At 44.9% G+C, this 18,808-nt stretch overlaps 1 protein-coding gene across 1 annotated transcript; it reads left to right on the top strand.

Moving 5' to 3' along the window:
• The first annotated feature begins 2,594 nt into the window (after nt 1–2,594).
• Nucleotides 2,595–3,023, top strand: LOC141141267 (protein LDOC1-like). The gene has a single exon (XM_073628946.1). The coding sequence runs from the start codon at nt 2,595–2,597 to the stop codon at nt 3,021–3,023; it is 429 nt and encodes a 142-aa protein (XP_073485047.1).
• The last annotated feature ends 15,785 nt before the right edge of the window (nt 3,024–18,808 follow it).

Here is an 18,808-nt window from a genome sequence, read left to right on the forward strand (position 1 = left end):
CCCCCCCTCTTTTCCTGCGGCCTGCCAGGTTGCGTGCTCGGATAAGGGTCTGGTATGGATTTTTTGGGGGACCCCACGCCATTTTTTTTTTAAATTTTGGTTCAGGGTTCCCCTGTGGGGAATTCCCATGCCGTTTTTATCAATGAACTTCTATGTGTATTGTCGGACCGGCAATGCATTAATAGCCGCAAGTAGTTTTAAATGACTTTTTTTCCTTTGAAATGTCATTTTGCTGTCAGACTGTTCTAAACACTGGAAACATGCGCCCCTTTACAGGCATACTATAGACACCCCCCCAGGTACAAAATTTAAAGGGATGTTACACTTTTATTGTTTCACTTTAAGCATTATTAAAATCACTGCTCCCGAAAAAACAGCCGTTTTTAAAACTTTTTTTGCATTGATCCATGTCCCCTGGGGCAGGACCCAGGTCCCCAAACACTTTTTATGACAATAACTTGCATATAAGTCTTTAAAATTAGCACTTTTGATTATTCATGTTCGTGTCCCATAGACTTAAACGGTGTTTGCGCGTTCGAACAAATTTTTTGCCTGTTCGCATGTTCTGGTGTGAACCGAACAGGGGGGTGTTCGGCTAATCTCTAAAGACAGCCACTGAGCAATGAATGACCAGATGGAAGGGTCAGAAAGGCTCACGATACAGAGGATATGAAAAAAAAAGAGGACTTCCAAAGGTGCAGATCAAAAAAGATGTTTTTTTTATTTTCCATAAAAACCAACAGACAGGTTAAACTGTGATCACGGATAAAAAGCAATATGGGGAGCAGTGAAACCAAGCCCTATGTGTTTCTTCCTAATAGGACTTCTACTGGGGCATCTGAAGAAGTCCTATTAGGATGAAATAAAACAAACCGTTTGATCCCAACTTGGCCGCGGGGTGGTAAGGTGGGCTGTTATGGAAGTCTCTTCGCCATGGCCCTGGGTTAGCTTGTGGGGATGGGATGTTTAGGAACTTGGTGGGTCAGGTAAGTGGGGGCTAACTAAACGTTAACTTAGGTTTGGAGCGACTAGCTCCATCAACGGAAGGGACTCCCATCCCAGTGGAAAGTGCCCGATTGAGGGTTGTGTGGTGAGGGATTCAGGACGTCATCTTATGGAGGCCTTCCGTCTTTATATTTCTTGGTCCTTCCTTTGTTCCATAGAGGAGAGACTGGGCTAGCCGGAGGGGGTCGTTTGGAGGATCCAGCTGAGGCCGTGGAAAAGTCCATGGGTGCTTCCTGCGAGATTAACTTGAGGTGTAGGAAGAGTTTCTCGCTGTCCAGTAGATTGGAGTGTGCTTTGCCTTGGATTGTGAACTTCACCACGAATAGGAAGGCCCAGCGATATTTAATGTCCCGTTGAGTGAGGACTGTAAGTAGTGATTTGAGAGTTTGCCTTTTTTTGGATGGTGGAGGGAGAGAGATCAGCAAAAATTTGCATCTAGTGTCCCTGGTACTGTAATTTAGACTTTGTAAATGATTGTCGCATAACCTCCTCCTTAACAGCATAAAAATGAGGTTTAACGATGATGTCTCTCGGTGTGCCATCTTCTCTGGGGGGGTTCCGGGGCCCTATGAGCCCTGTCTAGCTCCAGTCGATGAGGCAGCATGTTGGGAATGAGCTCTGTGATAATGTCCCGTACAGTGAGGGGGATATTGGTAATGGTTTCTGGAAAGCCACGTATTCGGAAGTTATACCTCCTGGACCTGTTCTTGCGGTCATCAATCCTGGAGAGGGCCGTATCCAGTTGATCCTGCAGGGTCTGAATATGCGCTGCATTATGGTTGGTTCTGGACACTGTAATGTCCAATTTGTTTTCAATGGCCTCCATTCTGGATCCTAGGTTGGCAAAATAAGATTTGATATTGCTGGTAATTTGTCAGAGAGGTTACTTTGTTGGTCGTGGTGCTGGCCGCTCTGGTGTGAGCTGGTGTGCATTCCTCTGTGCGCTGATGTGCGCGCCCCTGTGGGCGCTGGTGTGCATGATCCTGTGGGTGCTGGTGCGCGCACTGGCGTTTGGGCACGTGCGAACGGGTGTGCATGCACCTGCGCGTGTCGGTGTGCGCACGTGCGCGGCATTTGGCGCCAATCGGCCTATTTAGGTTTGCTGTGCACTCTGCTCGGTGCTGCCTGATCATCAGCTCCCTGTGCCCTTATTTCTGTTACCTGTACCTGAGTTCCTGATCTCCGGACAACCCGGCTTGTTCCTCGGATACCCCTGACTTCCGCCTGCACCTGACCCCGGCCTGTTTGACTCCGCTTCTGCCTGCTCCTGTTGTACCGTTATTGCCCGTCTGTTGCCGAACCCTGCCTGTGCTCCGACCTGCCTGCTCTGCTCCTGCTCAGCACCTGTTTGCCTGTGTTCCATCCTACCTGTCTGCTGCCTGAAGATCATCTTCCTTCCAGCATCTGGATCCTTACCACCAGGCTCTCATACCATTCCGCACTCCCGTACCTTCTGTCTATTCTATCAGAGGCCAATAGTCGGACACGTAAGGGAGACCACCCTCTGCCCAAGCGGACTCACCGGTCTGGTAAGTGGAAGTCTGACAGTATCAGGCAGCCATGACCGAGTTCGGGCAGGAGGCCTCCCCATGGAGGAACTGTGTAGACTTCTGGCGGGTCTCACTCAAGCGGTGAAGAGCCTTCAGTTAGGCTACTCAAGACTGGAGGAACAAGTTCAGGTCCTAGCCTCTCCTTCTAATCCCCAAGGAGCATCTTCTGCCGGATTTACACCCACACCCTCCGTAGTAATTCTTCCTCCAGAGCCCAGAGTACCCACACCGAAAAAGTTTGCCGGAGAATGCAGCAAATACCGTGACTTCCGTAACGCCTGCAAGCTCTACTTTTCTCTGCAACCCCGCACCTTGTCCTTGGAAGCAACTAAAGTGGGCTTTGTTATCTCCCTGTTGACTGGTGAGCCTCAAACCTGGGCCCACCGCCTGCTGGAGCAAAAGTCTGGATCCCTGGATAACCTTGACGCATTCTTTTCAGTAATGTCCCAGCTTTACGAGGACCCCTAACTGACTGCAACTGCCGAAGCCGCACTGCACTCTCTCCAACGAGGCCATAGAGCGGCTGAAGACTATGCGGTAGAGTTCAGACACTGGAGCTCTGACACAGACTGGAATGACGCTGCCCTGCGTCACCAGTTCCGGATGGGGTTATCCGACCCACTAAAGGAAGAGTTGGCACGAGTTAGAATACCTCATTCCTTGGATGAACTCATCAACCTCTCCATCCAAATAGACCGTTGCCTAAGGGAGAGTCGGTCTGAGAGGTCTACCAGCCATTTTCGCCCCACCTGGATGCTTCCTAAGGTTCCCAGTGCTTCCAGTCAGTTTCCTCCCACCTCTACCGCTCCAGTCCTAGAAGCTCCCGAACCCATGCAGCTTGGCTTGCTCCGTCCTATGCTTGCTCTGGAAGAAAAGCTGCGCAGATGTACCCTCAACTTGTGCCCGTATTGCAGAGAACCCGGACATTATGTGAGGGCCTGCCCCAACAAGACGCGTAAGTGCCTTCCTTCCTCTCCTATGTGTGCATCTGTTTTGCCTAAATCCGGTACTCACCTTGCTCTTTCCATTACATTACAGCTTCCAGGAGGGAATATCCCAGTATCAGTCATCATTGATTCCGGAGCATGCAGCTCCTTTGTCGACTTGACCTTCGCTGCCAACCACTGCATTCCACTTCAATCCAAGACCCAGGGACTTGCTGTACACCTTGCGGATGGCTCCACCCTTAGTTCCAGCCCTGTCACACAGGAGACCATCCCTTTGCTGGCCACCACGGCCACCCATCATCAGGAATTTCTACGCCTGGATGCCATCTCTTCTCCTCTTTTCCCTATCATCCTGGAAATACCCTGGCTGCAAGCCCATAATCCCAGCATTAACAGGGCTACAGGGGAAGTCAAATTCCTGTCAGAGAATTGCCAGCAGCACTGTCTGTGCGTGTCATCTGATAAAACTTCTCAACTCCTTTGCTTGGACTCAGATCCGGAGCTACGTCATTCCATTCCCGAACCTTATCAGGACTTTCTGGACGTGTTCAGTAAGAAGGGAGCAGAAACTTTCCCTCCACACAGGCATTATGACTGCACAATAGATCTATTACCTGGTATGGAAGTTCCTTTTGGAAGAGTCTTTCCATTAACTGAGCAGGAGCTAGACACACTAAAAGGCTACATAGATGAAAATCTGAAGAAGGGGTTCATCCGTCCTTCCACCTTCCCAGCTGGTGCTGGCATTTTCTTTGTTGAAAAGAAAGACCATTCTCTTGGTCCCTGCATCGGCTATCGGGAGTTGAACAAGATAACTATTAAAAATCGTTATCCTCTACCTCTTGTGCCAGAACATTTCCAAAGGCTAGGAACCGCAGTAATTTTCACAAAGCTAGATCTCCACGGAGCTTACAACTTAATCCATATCCGAGAAGGGGACGAATGGAAGACGGCCTTCCGTACTCGATTTGGGCAATTCGAGTACCTTGTCATGCCCTTCGGTCTGTGCAATGCTCCTGCAACATTCCCACACTTTGTCAACGACATTTTCCGCGATTACTTGGACTTGTATGTGATAGTGTATCTTGACGATATCTTAATCTTTTCTCCTTCATTAGCTGATCACCACAGACATGTCCGGAATGTTCTAACTTGGCTCAGGCAACATGGGCTTTATGCAAAACCCGAAAAATGTGAGTTTGAACTCCAGTGCATTCAATTCTTGGGCTTAATCATCTCAGTCGAGGGCATCAGGATGGATCCCCAAAAGGTATCTGCCATCTTGCATTGGCCTGCACCCATGGATAAGAAAGGCGTGTAGCGCTTTATTGGTTTTTCCAATTTCTACCAGAAGTTCATCAAAGGCTTTTCTGCAATAATTGCTCCTATTACCGAGCTGACCAGGCAAGGAACCCGATTCTCTTGGACCCCTAAGGCCCAGTCGGCCTTTGAAAAACTTAAGGAATTGTTCACATCATCTACCATTCTGAAGCACCCTAACCCTGCTCTACCATTCGTCTTGGAGGTTGATGCCTCGGAAATTGCAGTAGGAGTGGTGCTCTTTCAGCGGCAGGGCGCCAAAGCTCTCCTCTACCCAGTAACATTCTTCTCACGCAAACTCTCAATGTCAGAAAGAAACTATGACATGGGAGATCGGGAACTTCTTGCCATCAAGGCGGCTCCTGAGGAGTGCCGTTACCTACTGGAGGGTGCTGCACATCCCATTTTGGTCTATACAGACCATAAAAATTTGGAGTACTTGAGAACAGCTAAAAGACTAAGACCACGGCAGGCGAGATGGGCACTTTTTTTCTCCAGATTTCAATTTCATATCACTTACAGACCCGGGTCTAAGAACATCAAGCCGGATGCAGTCTCCTGCATGTTTCATGAATCAGAGAAAACCTTGCCTCCAGACACGATCCTTCCCTCTGGGAACTTCTTGCTCCTCCAAGGGGACCTTATGTCTCAGATAAGACAGGCCTCTGTGGGAATGTCCCCGTTTGCTGAAACCAATTTAAGAGATGGACTTTTTTTTTTTTTTTCAAATACGATTTTATTAAATTTTTTCAGGAATGAATTGCATATACATACTATAACAGTGTTTACAGAATGGGAGATCATAGTCACCTAAAATAATAAGCATATATTACAAAAGAAACTTAACATATATTAAATTTATACATACAAAAACTCACAAATCTAAGTATCCCCTTATCTCATTGCTACAGTAATCTAAGTTCCTGCTTATTATCACCTTATGTGACAAAGCACCTCTGCTTCATTCCGTATACTTTAACTTAAAAAACAAATCTAAATAGAGGACAAGAGGAGATATAACATAACAAAAAAAAGGGGAGGATAGGGGAAAGGGAAGGGGGGGAGAGGGAAGAGGGAAGGGAAGTTTTAGAGAGGAGGGAAGGGGAAAAAAAAATAAATAGGGAAAGGATTCTGAAAATGGCGCTTAGTATCGCATCTGATGTCTCTTTGATCGCACATCCATCATATCTTTTAACTCAGACTCATATCCGCGTTTCACAGCCCTAAGGGGGAGTTACCCTCTTCTGAATTAATAAACAAATTCCAAGAGGTCCATATCTTTTTATATATCTCCTGTCTATCAGTTGCTGTCAATATCAGGTCCTCCATCTTTCTAATGTCTTCCACTTTCCTCAGCCATAATGCTGTGGTCGGTGGATTCTGCTGTTTCCACATCAAAGATATACAGAATTTAGCTGCATTTAGTAAATGACATAGGACAGATTTTTTTTCGTTGGTATAGTGGTAATATGTAATAAAAATAACGGCAGGTCATTCGGGACTTGAAAATTAGTAAATTTCTGGGCAAACGTTTGAACCACTGCCCAGTAAGAAGTCAACTTAGGGCACGTCCAAAATATATGCAGAATTATCCCTTTATCTGTACCACATCGCCAGCAATGCTCTGACGCATCTGGAAAGATAGCATGATGTCGACTAGGTGTCATATACCATCTTGTAAATACCTTATAATTGGTTTCCTGTATTTTGGTACAGATTGAAGATTTATAGGAAAGCTTAATCATATTTTGAATTTGTAAATCAGTAAATGTGTGATGCAAATCTGTACTCCATTTTAACACACAGGCCAGTTCCGGTTGCTCCCTGGGGGAGTTAAGTAACTTATACATCTCCGAGAGGACGTGAGACAATGGTTCTGTTCCCGAGCAATGCTCCTCAAATTTAGTCAGTTGTCTAGTATATGCCTGCGGGTCTGGTATAGTCTGAAGAAAATAATATAATTGAGCTGCATTCAAGAACACAAGTTGGTAGGGGCCCCCGGGGGCAGTCAGCTCCTCCATATTAGGCCATCTATCTCTCGTCACAAACTGTGATGCAATAGTTTGCTCAGTCTCCCTTAGAGTCAAAAATTGCGTGGTTGAAAGGCCTGGTATAAATTTGGGGTTCCCAATTATCAGGGTCAATGGAGATGCCATTGTCATTTGTTCCGCGTATGTAATAGCGTGTAGGCATTGTTTCAAAGTATTCCCTATCAAGGGATGAGATTTTAGATCTGGCAGCACAAAATCCCAGAACCACAGCGCCCTACTCAAAGGTATTGGGGATTGGCACTGTTCTACTTGCACCCACAACTTCAGGTCACTATGGCGTTGCCAATCAATTACTCTACTAAGTTGAACTGCTTGATAATATCTCCTGATATCTGGCAACGCCAAGCCAGCATATTGTTTTGGTAAGGTTAATAAGGTGCGTGAAAGACGTTGTTTCTTATGCGCCCAGACAAACCTTGTAAACAATGCCTGCACCTGCTTAAAATAAGAAAGCGGTATCTGTATCGGTAGGGCCTGAAATAAGTATAAAAATGTTGGCAGAATGCACATCTTTATTAAATTACACCTACCGATCCAAGAATGTAAATTAGCATGCCACTTATCTAATAGCAGTCTGAACTCTGTAAGTAATGGTGGAAAATTAAGCTCATAAGTACGGGTTAAATCTGCTGGCATTTTTGTGCCTAAATAATTCAGGGCAAGTGTAGTCCACTTAAAGTGGAAGCCTCCTCGGACTTGTATAAGAGTTTGTACTGGCAGTGCAACCCCCATCGCCTCTGATTTAGAAAAATTGATTTTCAAGTTTGATAAGGCACCATATAAATCAAATTGTTTAAGGAGATTTGGTAAGGATACTGCTGGATTCGTTAAAGAAAATAATAGGTCATCGGCATAAGCAGACACCTTATGTTGTGTATTACCCACTGTCACTCCTTGTATATTCTGATTTAGCCTGATCGTGGAAAGAAAAGGCTCCAAGGTAAGGGCATATAAAAGAGGGGACAGTGGGCATCCCTGCCTGGTACCATTCCTAATTATAAAAGACTTTGAGATCACTCCATTCACCTTAACCTGTGCGGTCGGATTTAATATATATTGGCTATCCGGTTCATCATCACCTCCCTAAGTCCAATATGTCTGAGTACGGAGAGCAAAAATTGCCAACTTGCTCGGTCAAATGCTTTTTCAGCATCTGTATTTAAAAAGACACATGGAGTTTTCATGGACTTTGTCACGTGAAGTAGGTTCAGCACTTTAGAAGTGCTGTTTCTCGCTTCACGTGTCGGGATAAATCCAACCTGATCTAAGTGGATTAATTTTTGTAAATGGTTTGACAGTCGGGTAGCCAAGATTTTAGTATAGAACTTAAAGTCTACATTCAAAAGTGGGCTAGGCCTATAGCTACGGCACAAGGTAGAGTCCTTACCTTCTTTATATATCACAGCGATGTGGGCTCCTAGAGTATCCCTAGCGAATGAAGATCCAGAGTCAATCGAACCAAATAGATTAATCAAGCGTGGACCTAATATTTCAAATAGTCTTTTATAGTATTGTACAATAAACCCGTCCGGACCCGGGGCCTTCCCTGATTTCATAGACCCTAACGCTTGTTGAAGTTCCAACAATGTTATTGGGGCATCTAGTTCCATACATATCTCATGGGCTAATGACGGCATTTGAGATGTTTGAATATATTCATCTATAGCAGATCGAGGCAGTATAGGTAATGCTAGATCATATAGGTGTGAATAAAATTCTTTAAATTCCTGGGAGATATGCGTTGGTAAATTTACTTTTTGGCCGTTCCCATTGACAACTTGGGGGATATATGTTGACAGTTTATGTTCTCTCACTTTTCTTGCCAATACTCTCCCACATTTATCACCCGATTCATAGTTCACCTTACGGCAAAACTGTAACGCTGCTTTCACCTTGTATTGAAGCAAGTCAGTAATTTGCTTCTTCAGTACTGCCAAGTCTGTTTCTAGAGTTTTATTTGGAGCATGTTTATGACTAGATTCCGCAATCGCTAATTTATCAAGTAATTCAGTAAGCTGTTTCGTTCGTTCTCGTTTAACACGAGCCCCATGCTTAATAAAAACACCTCTAAGAACTGACTTATGTGCTTCCCATAAAATTCCTGGGTCACAATTTGGTAGGTCATTCATCTGAAAGTACAATGTCAACTCTTTAATCACGTCCTCTAAGACTTCTGGTATCTGTAAAAGACTTTTGTTAAGTCGCCAGTAGCGATGTCTAGATGTCTGAGCTCCTGTCAGATCATAAGTCAGGAATACAGGGGCATGGTCTGACCATGTAATATTTCCTATGGATGTAGTCCGGACTGCATGGAAACAGGTATGGGGAATCAAAAAATAATCTATCCTGGTATAGATTTTATGCGAGGGTGAATAAAACGAGTAATCTCGTTCCCTAGAATGTTGCAATCTCCATACGTCAATCAATTGAGCTTTATGAAATAATTTTGCAGTAAGTTTCAGTTGGCTGGGAGGAATGGATGATATCCCTGTGGAGGTATCTGTCGATGGTATCAAAGGTATATTAAAATCTCCTCCTAGTATCAACTGCCCCTCTGTGAAATCTAGAAACTTCTCTAATGCCTCATGTAAAAAAGAGGCTTGATTTTCATTGGGAGTATAGATTGTTGCCAGTGTCATCTGCTTGTTCCCCAGGATGCCCTTTATATAAATATATCGTCCCGTAGGATCTATCAATGATATTTGATGGCGCCAAGGTATTTTGCTAGAAATTAATATCGAGACCCCTTTTGATTTAGCCATCGAATTAGTATGGTATGTCAACGAGTAAAATCTGTTTTGGAGATATTGAAATCTGTCTGTCTTGAAATGTGTCTCTTGAATGAAAGCTATATCAACACGTAAATGTTTCAGCTCATGTAGTAGCATACGTCGTTTGTCGGGTATATTAAGACCCTTAGCATTCAGAGACATAACTATTGTACTATCCAGCGCCATTTTAGGAATAGGGGAAGGGAGATAAAGGGAAAAAAAATAGGGGGAAGGAAGGGGGAGGGAGGGAAGGGAGAAAGAGAAGAAAAAAAAGAGGAAAAAAAAAAGGGGGGGGGGAGAAGGGAAGATATCACTTCTCTTCTCCACTAATTACCCTCAGGAAAGCACCTTCTTCTGGTCTTACTGGACCATGTAGGCGCAGGCCTAACTGGGAGAGTGGTCTGAGATGTCCAAGCTGTGAGGCTCTCTACTTTTGCCCTCCATCAAAAATAAAAAATAAAAAAAAAGAATGTCTTTTACCAGTTTGACACAAAATTTCAATATCAACATCATCATTGTTGCCTTTGTTTCATTTATTCATTTATTTTATTTACATAGGGGAGGAAAAATTAGAAAAAAATGGAAGTTGTAGAGATAGGAAGAGAGGAAGAAAGAACGAACTGGATTCAATAAAATATATAGTTTAACATATGAGGGTCAAAACACCTCCAAATAAAGACTTCTTCCACTTCCTCCATTTCTTCTTCCTTGGTCTTTCAATGGGGGTTTTCTCATATCTTTATCTCTACTTTAAAGACCCAACCTCTCTGCCCTATGTATCTACTTCCACACACATGTGAGATTGTCCTGTGGGGGAGGGTAAAAAAAAAAAAAATTATAATAGAAAAAATTAGGGGGAGGTTTGTAGTTACCTACAACTACTCCCTTAACCTCTGTGTCATATTGTATTGTATCTTATTTTGTGCTATAAATTTAGAGTGACTTTTTGTCTATGTGATATTCTCACCACCATATCCTACCCCCTGTCTTAGGGGGAAACCTTGAATCTTTGAATTTTACTTTACTCATATAATCATAAGTGACATATAGTGATAAAAGACAGAAAAAATAAATAAATAAATAAATAGATAAATAAATAAATAAAATGTTGTAATTCCTTGCCACCTTAAACCACTCAGTGATAATAGTCTTAATAAATTTAAATAATATTCTCACACTATGGAAAATAAAACCCTTGTCCCCAATCTCACACACACAAAAAAAAAGAAAACCCCAGAAAAATGGGAGAAAAAAAAAAACTATAACTAAAACACTCACTAATACCTCCCCTCCCCCAATTTCCAATCCCACTTTTGTTCTGTTTGAGTATTTGTGGGTCTCATAATCAGCGGAGAAAAAGAGAAGTAGTGAAACTAATCCTATCATGTTCCCCCATAGATTAAAAAAAAAAAAGGGGGGGGGGAGGGAGGAACAAAAGAGAGAGAAAAAAACAAAAAAAGAAAGAAAAAAACAAAAAAATTAAAATAGGAGATCCCTTTTATCCAAAAAAAAGGGAGGGGGGTAAAATGTTGGCCAAAAAAAAAAAAACATTTATTTTACCTTTTCTTTACCTTCCCCTCCCTCTCCCTCCCCATTCCCCCTCTCTCTCCTCCCTTCCCCTCCAATTCTATGGTTTCCTCACAGTCCTTCCATATTTCTCTTCCATTTTTAGCTTTCTACCAGAGTCTCTTGTTGATTTCTTTGCTCTTTTAATCCTTGAGATTCTGGGTCTAGCCTCCTTAGTTCAGCAGGCCTTCGTCGTATTTGTCCCGGGATTGCTTTTAGCCATTTGGGAATGAGAATTGCCTCTGTCTCCAGAAAGAAAAACAGCCCAACAGTAAGTCTGCTGGGCTAGACAAGAAAAAAGATGAGTGGCCTTTCCATACGGTTAGCGAGATGGGGTACCCCCACCGATATGTACCCCGTAGTTGCCTAATCTTGTCTAGTAGTGGACGTAGCAACGCTCTCCTTTGCAAAGTATTCCTCGATAAATCTGCTAATATTTTTATAGGGGATCCATTGAAAATAATCTCTCTCAGCTCCCACGCCTTGCGTAGAATGATCTCTCTGTGTGTATAGCAAAGCATACAGCATACAATGTCTCTAGGTCTTTTCAAATCTGTGGATTGGGGACCCAGCGCTCTATGAACCCTCTCAAACCTGAGGTCCTGGGGGGCCAACGGGAGCGCCAGTTGTTGGCATATTTTCAATACTATAGATTGTAAAGTCTCCTCACCTGTATCCTCTGGGACCACCCTCAGCCGTAGATTGGAACGACGGCTCCGGTCCTCAAGCTGTTCCAGGTGCAGCTGTAGTGCGAGAGCCTGTACAGCTTGCTGATCCTCTGTCTGCTCCAGCTTAGCCACTCTCCTCTCCAACAGGGCTGATGCTGTTTCTCCAGTAGAGGCCCTTTCCGCCAATGATTGTACCTCTACCTGGATAGTTTGAAAGTCTTTAAGATGCATCTCCTTCACGTGAAGGATCAGTGTCTCCACATCAGCATGGGTAGGTAATGCCTGGAGGAGTTCTTTAAGGGCCTTGATTTCTCCCTCCATGGTAGGTATCAGTGCACCAACTTGCTGTCTCTGCTCCTGTGTAGTCTCTGTATGATAGGAGCACAGATAGTTTCTGTAGCCACTACAGGAGTTGACGCTGGTAAAGCAGCCATTACAGCTTCCGAATAGGAGGCAGGCTGAGCCCCCGTCGTACGGTTCCATAGGCTGGCGCATCTTGTCCCTGGAAAGTAGCTCTGTATCTCTGGTTGAAGTGTGGCTGCTGCTGTATGCTTCTCTTTTTCCTTCCCCCTTCTTGTGGTACTCATACCGAAAGGGCAGTTATTTTACCGGCTAGTTTGCTAGTTTGCTGGAGGACATCAGGAGCTCTGATAGCACGTGTCCTCACTCCTCTTTCTGCAAGGCTAGTTAAAAACCCCTGAACATATTAAAAAAATATGGTGGGTTTGGTCACACTATATGGTCATATAGTGCTAAGCCCACTTACTGCTACAAAGTACCCCGAATTAGTGGGTCCTACTCTAGTAATAGAATGGAAGATCCTTTGTCTCAACCATGGAAGCTAAACTCCTCTATGTGGGAGAACTGAAGGGGATACATCCTAAACACTGGTGGCCACTAAATAAGAGGTAATGAGGAGGGGGAGGGGTGCTCCAGCCCAAAAAACCTGGTCAGGGTCTATTCCAATATACAAGTACATATTTGGGGGGCACACCCTACAATGTGTTTAAATTCAAGATGGTGCTGCTATAAGACCTACAAACAGTACAAAATATTTTACAGCGCACACATACAAGAATGACATTTCCTGCATGGCTAGTTAAAAACTGTAAAATATTTTGTACTGTTTGTACGTCTTATAGCAGCACCATCTTGAATTTAAACGCATTGTAGGGTGTGCCCCCCAAATATGTACTTGTATATTGGAACAGACCCTGACCAGGTTTTTTGGGCTGGAGCACCCCTCCCCCTCCTCATTACCTCTTATTTAGTGGCCACCAGTGTTTAGGATGTATCCCCTTCAGTTCTCCCACATAGAGGAGTTTAGCTCCCATGGTTGAGTAGGACCCACTAATTTGGGGTACTTTGTCGCAGTAAGTGGGCTTAGCACCATATGACCATATAGTGTGACCAAACCCCCTTATTTTTTTAATATGTTCAGGTGTTTTTAACTAGCCTTGCAGGAAATGTCATTCTTGTATGTGTGCACGGTAAAATATTTTATACTCACTCCTCTTTCATCTCCCAAGATGGACTATTTTGGCACAAAGACAAGATCGTGGTTCCTGAGGTCTTAAAGGTAGCTGTAATGGAGCTTTGCCACGACCATAAGTTTGCTGGACATTTTGGTGCCCTGAAGACTGCTGAGCTGGTACAGCGTACTTTCTGGTGGCCCCAACCGCTCAATGATTGTAAAAAATATGTGGATTCATGCAACACTTGTGCTCGAAGTAAAAATAGCCAGGCAAAAGCTTGGGGCCTACTAAAACCCTTCAAGGTGAGGTGTGGATAACACTGCGCTAACACAATAAACAATAGTGAAGCTGCTACATACAAATATGACCAATATTCAAAACGTGTTATAATAAAAATGTAGCCCTAAAATGAACAAAAAAGGGAGTGATGTGATGATCAGTGGGTGCAATTCACTGAGACATAAAAGGAAAATGGATATATAAAGTTCAATGAATATAGTATATTTAAACTAAGCCACAATAAAAAATAAGTGAAAAAAAGTCAGATCATGGAGAGTAAATGGTGAATCCAAAGGAAATGAAAAATCTTCAGGTCTGTGTTTCATCAGCATGAAAATCTCGAATGACAAATAGATTGAATACTCTTACCAGAGACGGTGGATTTGGATGCCAGTGACACCGAATCGAACAGGCTTAGAGATCCAAGATGGAGGTGGTCGTCCAAGGAACCCCGGATCTCAAGGGGCATCCCCTCTCCGCTTTACCGATCAGGATGAAGACGGCCAACCAGAAGGGACCATGGGGGAATGATGAAGTGTCCAAACCTTGTGGGAATTCCCGGAGTGTAGGGAGGCAAAAAAAATGAAATGCACCAATAGTGCAGATCAAAAAGGTATATTTATTGGGTCACACCAATAAACAAAGCAATTAAAAAGTGTGATCACGTAAATAAAATCAAGTGTAGGGAAGAGTATAGCTCACCCAAATCAAGTGTAGGGAAGAGTATAGCTCGCCCAAATCAAGTGTAGGGAAGAGTATAGCTCGCCCGCCGAGCGAGCTATACTCTTCCCTACACTTGATTTTATTTACGTGATCACGTTTTTTAATTGCTTTGTTTATTGGTGTGACCCAATAAATATACCTTTTTGATCTGCACTATTGGCGCATTTCATTTTTTTTGCCTCCATATACTCCGGGAATTCCCACGAGGTTTGGACATTTCATCATTCCCCCATGGTCCCTTCTAAATGGCCGTCTTCATCCTTATCGGTAAAGCAGAGAGGGGATGCCCCTTGAGATCCGGGGTTCCTTGGACGACCACCTCCATCTTGGATCTCTAAGCCTGTTTGATTCAGTGTCACTGGCATCCGAATCCACCGTCTCTGGTAAGAGTATTCAATCTATTTGTCATTCGAGATTTTCATGCTGATGAAACACAGACCTGAAGATTTTTCAGTTCCTTTGGATTCACCATTTACTCTACATGATGGGACTTTTTTTCACTTATTTTTTATTGTGGCTTAGTTTAAATATACTATAGTCATTGAACTTTATATATCCATTTTCCTTTTATGTCTCAGTGAATTGCCCCTACTAAAACCCTTACCCGTCCCAGAAAGACCGTGGAGAATGATCTCGATGGACTTCATCGTGGAACTCCCCCGTCTGAAGGCTTTTCTACCATCTTTGTTGTGGTGGACAGGTTGTCCAAGATGGCACACTTCCTTCCCATGAGGGGCACACCCTCGGCCATGGAGACAGCAAAGATTTTTATCAAAGAAGTTTTAAGGCTGCATGGGGTCCCAGCAAGTATTGTGTCCGACCGAGGTGTCCAATTTACCTTGAGGTTCTGGAAGGCCCTCTGTGGCTCCCTCGAAATCGAGTTGGCATTCTCTTCGGCCTATCATCTCCAGATGAACGGGCAACTGAGAGAACCAATCAGACTCTGGAGCAATACCTCCGCTGCTTCTCCGCCTTCTCTCAGGATGTGCGTCTCTTTATTACTCATTGCAGAGTTCTCCTACAACAATTCTCTGCATTCTGCCATCAATCAAACACAATTCTTTGCCAACTACGTTTTCCACCCGTCTTTCCTGCCCAGTTCAATATAGTTCAATATCTGAATGTACCGTTCCTACAGTCTCTGAAACCATGGATTTTTTTCTCCACCAATAACAAACTTCTACAAGAAACCATGGCCAAGTCTCAGGAGTACAACAAGAAGATGTTTGATAAAAAGAGGCACGGAGAACTTATCTTAAAAATGGCCTGTCCCTCTAAGAAATTGGGCCCTAAATTTATGGGTCCTTTCTCGGTGAAGAGGAAAATTAATGATGTCACCTACAAACTTGATTTGCCTGACTCTCTAAAGCAGGCATGTCCGAAGTCCGGCCCACGGGCCAATTGCGGCCCGCGGTCCGGTTTTGAACGGCCCACCTGCTTATCTAAACATATATATCTTTTGTGGCCCCCGACGATCTCCCAGCGCTGGGGCCACAAAAGATATATAGTCTGGCTGAGGGAGGAGGCGGGACGAGTGCCGTACACACAGGAGAAGTATTTCCTGTTTACACAGCAGCCTCTGTAATAGGAAGTCCTGTCTCCGGTGCTGCCATTAGACGACTGTTCTGTCCATCAAAGGAGGCGGGACTTTCACTTAAAGAGGCCGCTGTGTAAACAGGAGATCCTCTTGTAGGATATCTTTGGCGCTTGTCCTGCCCCCTCCATGTCCCCTCCAAGGTTGCACTGATGGCAATGGTGAGTGCATTCCTGGCAATGGTCGGTTCTGTATTTCTTGCAATGGGGAGTGCATTACGGGCAATGGTCGGTGCTGCATTTCTTGCAATGGGGAGTGCATTCCTGGCAATGATGGGTGCTGCATTTCTTGCAATGGTGAGTGCATTCCTGGCAATGGTCGGTGCTGCATTCCTGGCAATGGTGAGTGCATTCCTGGCAATGATGGGTGCTGCATTCCTGGCAATGGTGGGTGCATTCCTGGCAATGGTGGGTGCTGCATTCCTAGCAATGGTGGGTGCTGCATTCCTAGCAATGGTGGGTTCTGCATTCCTGGCGACTGGGGGTGCTGCATTCATGGCAATTGGGGGTCTGCAGATGGGCACTGACCCTTATTTTGCTTCACAGTTCTTTATTTAAAATTTAAGTTTTTTTCCAGAAACTTCCCTCTTAAAGTGAAGGTGCGTGTTATACGCCAATAAATACGGTATATCCAGATAACACGCCTGAGCTCATCTCTTTACTCACACACAGCCACAAAGGCAAGAAAATTCTTGTTGGGCAGTGTATTAGTGCTCGAACGAACACACTTAGACCGAATTTTAATGGTTCAAAGAATGTCAGGCAAAATGGTCGGCCCTCGCGCATGTTCACTTCATCAAATCTGGCCCTCCTTGAAAAAAGTTTGGACACCCCTGCTCTAAAGGTACACCCGGTCTTTCATGTGACTCTACTGAAACCTGCTACTCCTAATCCCTTTACTGGCCGCACTATCGGCCCACCCAAACCTGTCATAGTTAACAATGAAGAGGAATTTGAAGTTGAAGCAATTCTGGATTGCAGAAAAAGGGGGAACCAAATCCAGTATCTCATCAAATGGAAGGGGTATGGTCCTGAGGATAACTCCTGGGAGCCCAAGTGCAACCTACATGCTCAGGAAGTTCTACGAGCATTTAAGAACTCCCATGCCACCAGATTGGCCCAATTGGGCATCCGGAGTCTGCCCTTAAGGAGGGGACACTGTCAGAGAGGTTACCTTGTTGGCCGCGGTGCTGGCCGCTCCGGTGCGTGCCGGTGCACGCGTTCCTGTGCACGCTGATGTGCATGATCCTGTGGGTGCTGTTGTGTGCACTGGCATTCGGGCACATGTGCACACCTGTGCGCGTCGGGGTGCGCACGTGCACGGCATTTGGCGCCAATCGCCCTATTTAGGTTTGCTGTGCACTCTGCTCGGTGCTGCCTGATCATCAGCTCCCTGTGCCCTTGTTTCTGCTACCTGTACCTGAGTTCCTGATCTCCTGACAACCTGGCTTGTTCCTCGGATACCCCTGACTTCCGCCTGCACCTGACCTCGGCCTGTTTGACTCTGCTTCTGCCTGCTCCTGTTGTACCGATATTGCCCGTCTGTTGCCAGACCCTGCCTGTGTCCTGACCTGCCTGCTCTGCTCCTGCTCAGCACCTGTTTGCCTGTGTTCCAGCCTACCTGTCTGCTGTGTGAAGATCATCTTCCTTCAAGCATCTGGATCCTTACCACCAGGCTCTCATACCATTCGGCACTCCCGTGCCTTCTGTCTATTCTATCAGAGGCCACGAGTCGGACACGTAAGGGAGACCACCCTCTGCCCAAGTGGACTCACCGGTCTGGTAAGTGGAAGTCTAACATAATTTGTGCTGCTGTGTTGGCCAGTCCTCTCTCTAAAAGGTCAGAGTGTTTAAAGAATAGGTCAGCTTGTAAGGAAGTGGGGTCCTGGTCTGGTAAGCCTGGGGATGGAGTAGAATGGTGGTGGGGTAGAGGAGGCCCAGCTGGGGACATGGCATATTCCTCCATGGTGAGGCCCAGTAAGGACTCTGTGGAAGCCGGGGAGGGAGCCTGGGGTGGGTGGGGGCTGCTTTGTGCCGTTTGAGGGTGATGGAGGCTGCTTTGGGCAACTTGGGAGTAAATAAGGGTCGCTGGGGCCAGGACTTGCCTGCTATCCTGAGACCTGTCCATGTAGGCTGCATGTGGCTGTATTTCAGTGGTGGCAGAGGCCACCTTGGTACACCCTCTATCCCCAGCGCCGTCAAACTGTGACCTGAGATCCCATCGCACGGGTGGGCCGGACATCCAGGAGTGGTCCCAGGGTCTCCCGTGCTCCATTGGATCGAAGCTGAGCATCCCATGGGGGGGTTAATTCTGGCTGTGCTGCTCATGGGTCCGGGGTGGAGTGAAGCTCTCGGCTCAGGCAGCCATGTCGGAGCTCCCGCGCATGTGCACTGATGGTTATTATTTTTTAAGGAAACACTGTGTTCGATATTCAAATACATCCATGGTCTTCCATTGAGTAACTATCTTTGTGATCTAAATCTGTTTGTAGGTATACCAAATTGCTTACTCTTAAGACATGTCCCAATATCCCAGGGCTTTTTTGGTATGTTGATATGGTGGTGGATTCTTTTGGGGGGGGGGATTTTAATATTCAGCCAAGTAATCATAGATAAGAGTTACAATGCAAGTTAGTGCATACAGGCCTTTTAAAGTAGATAACATTGGATTTGCTGTCTAATTGGATATATTACCCATCTAGAATATATTTGTTTTCTTTTTAATATTATTTGAGATTTTGATAGATGTTGGGTCGAGCTAGGCACGACACAGTCTCTTTGATTTTTTTATATAATGCACATATCATTAGTTATAATACCTTACTCATGAATCTTTATATTAAGCCTACAGATCATCTAC

The sequence above is a fragment of the Aquarana catesbeiana genome, linkage group LG04, assembly GCF_042186555.1.
Source record: "Aquarana catesbeiana isolate 2022-GZ linkage group LG04, ASM4218655v1, whole genome shotgun sequence".
Lineage (NCBI taxonomy): Eukaryota > Metazoa > Chordata > Amphibia > Anura > Ranidae > Aquarana > Aquarana catesbeiana.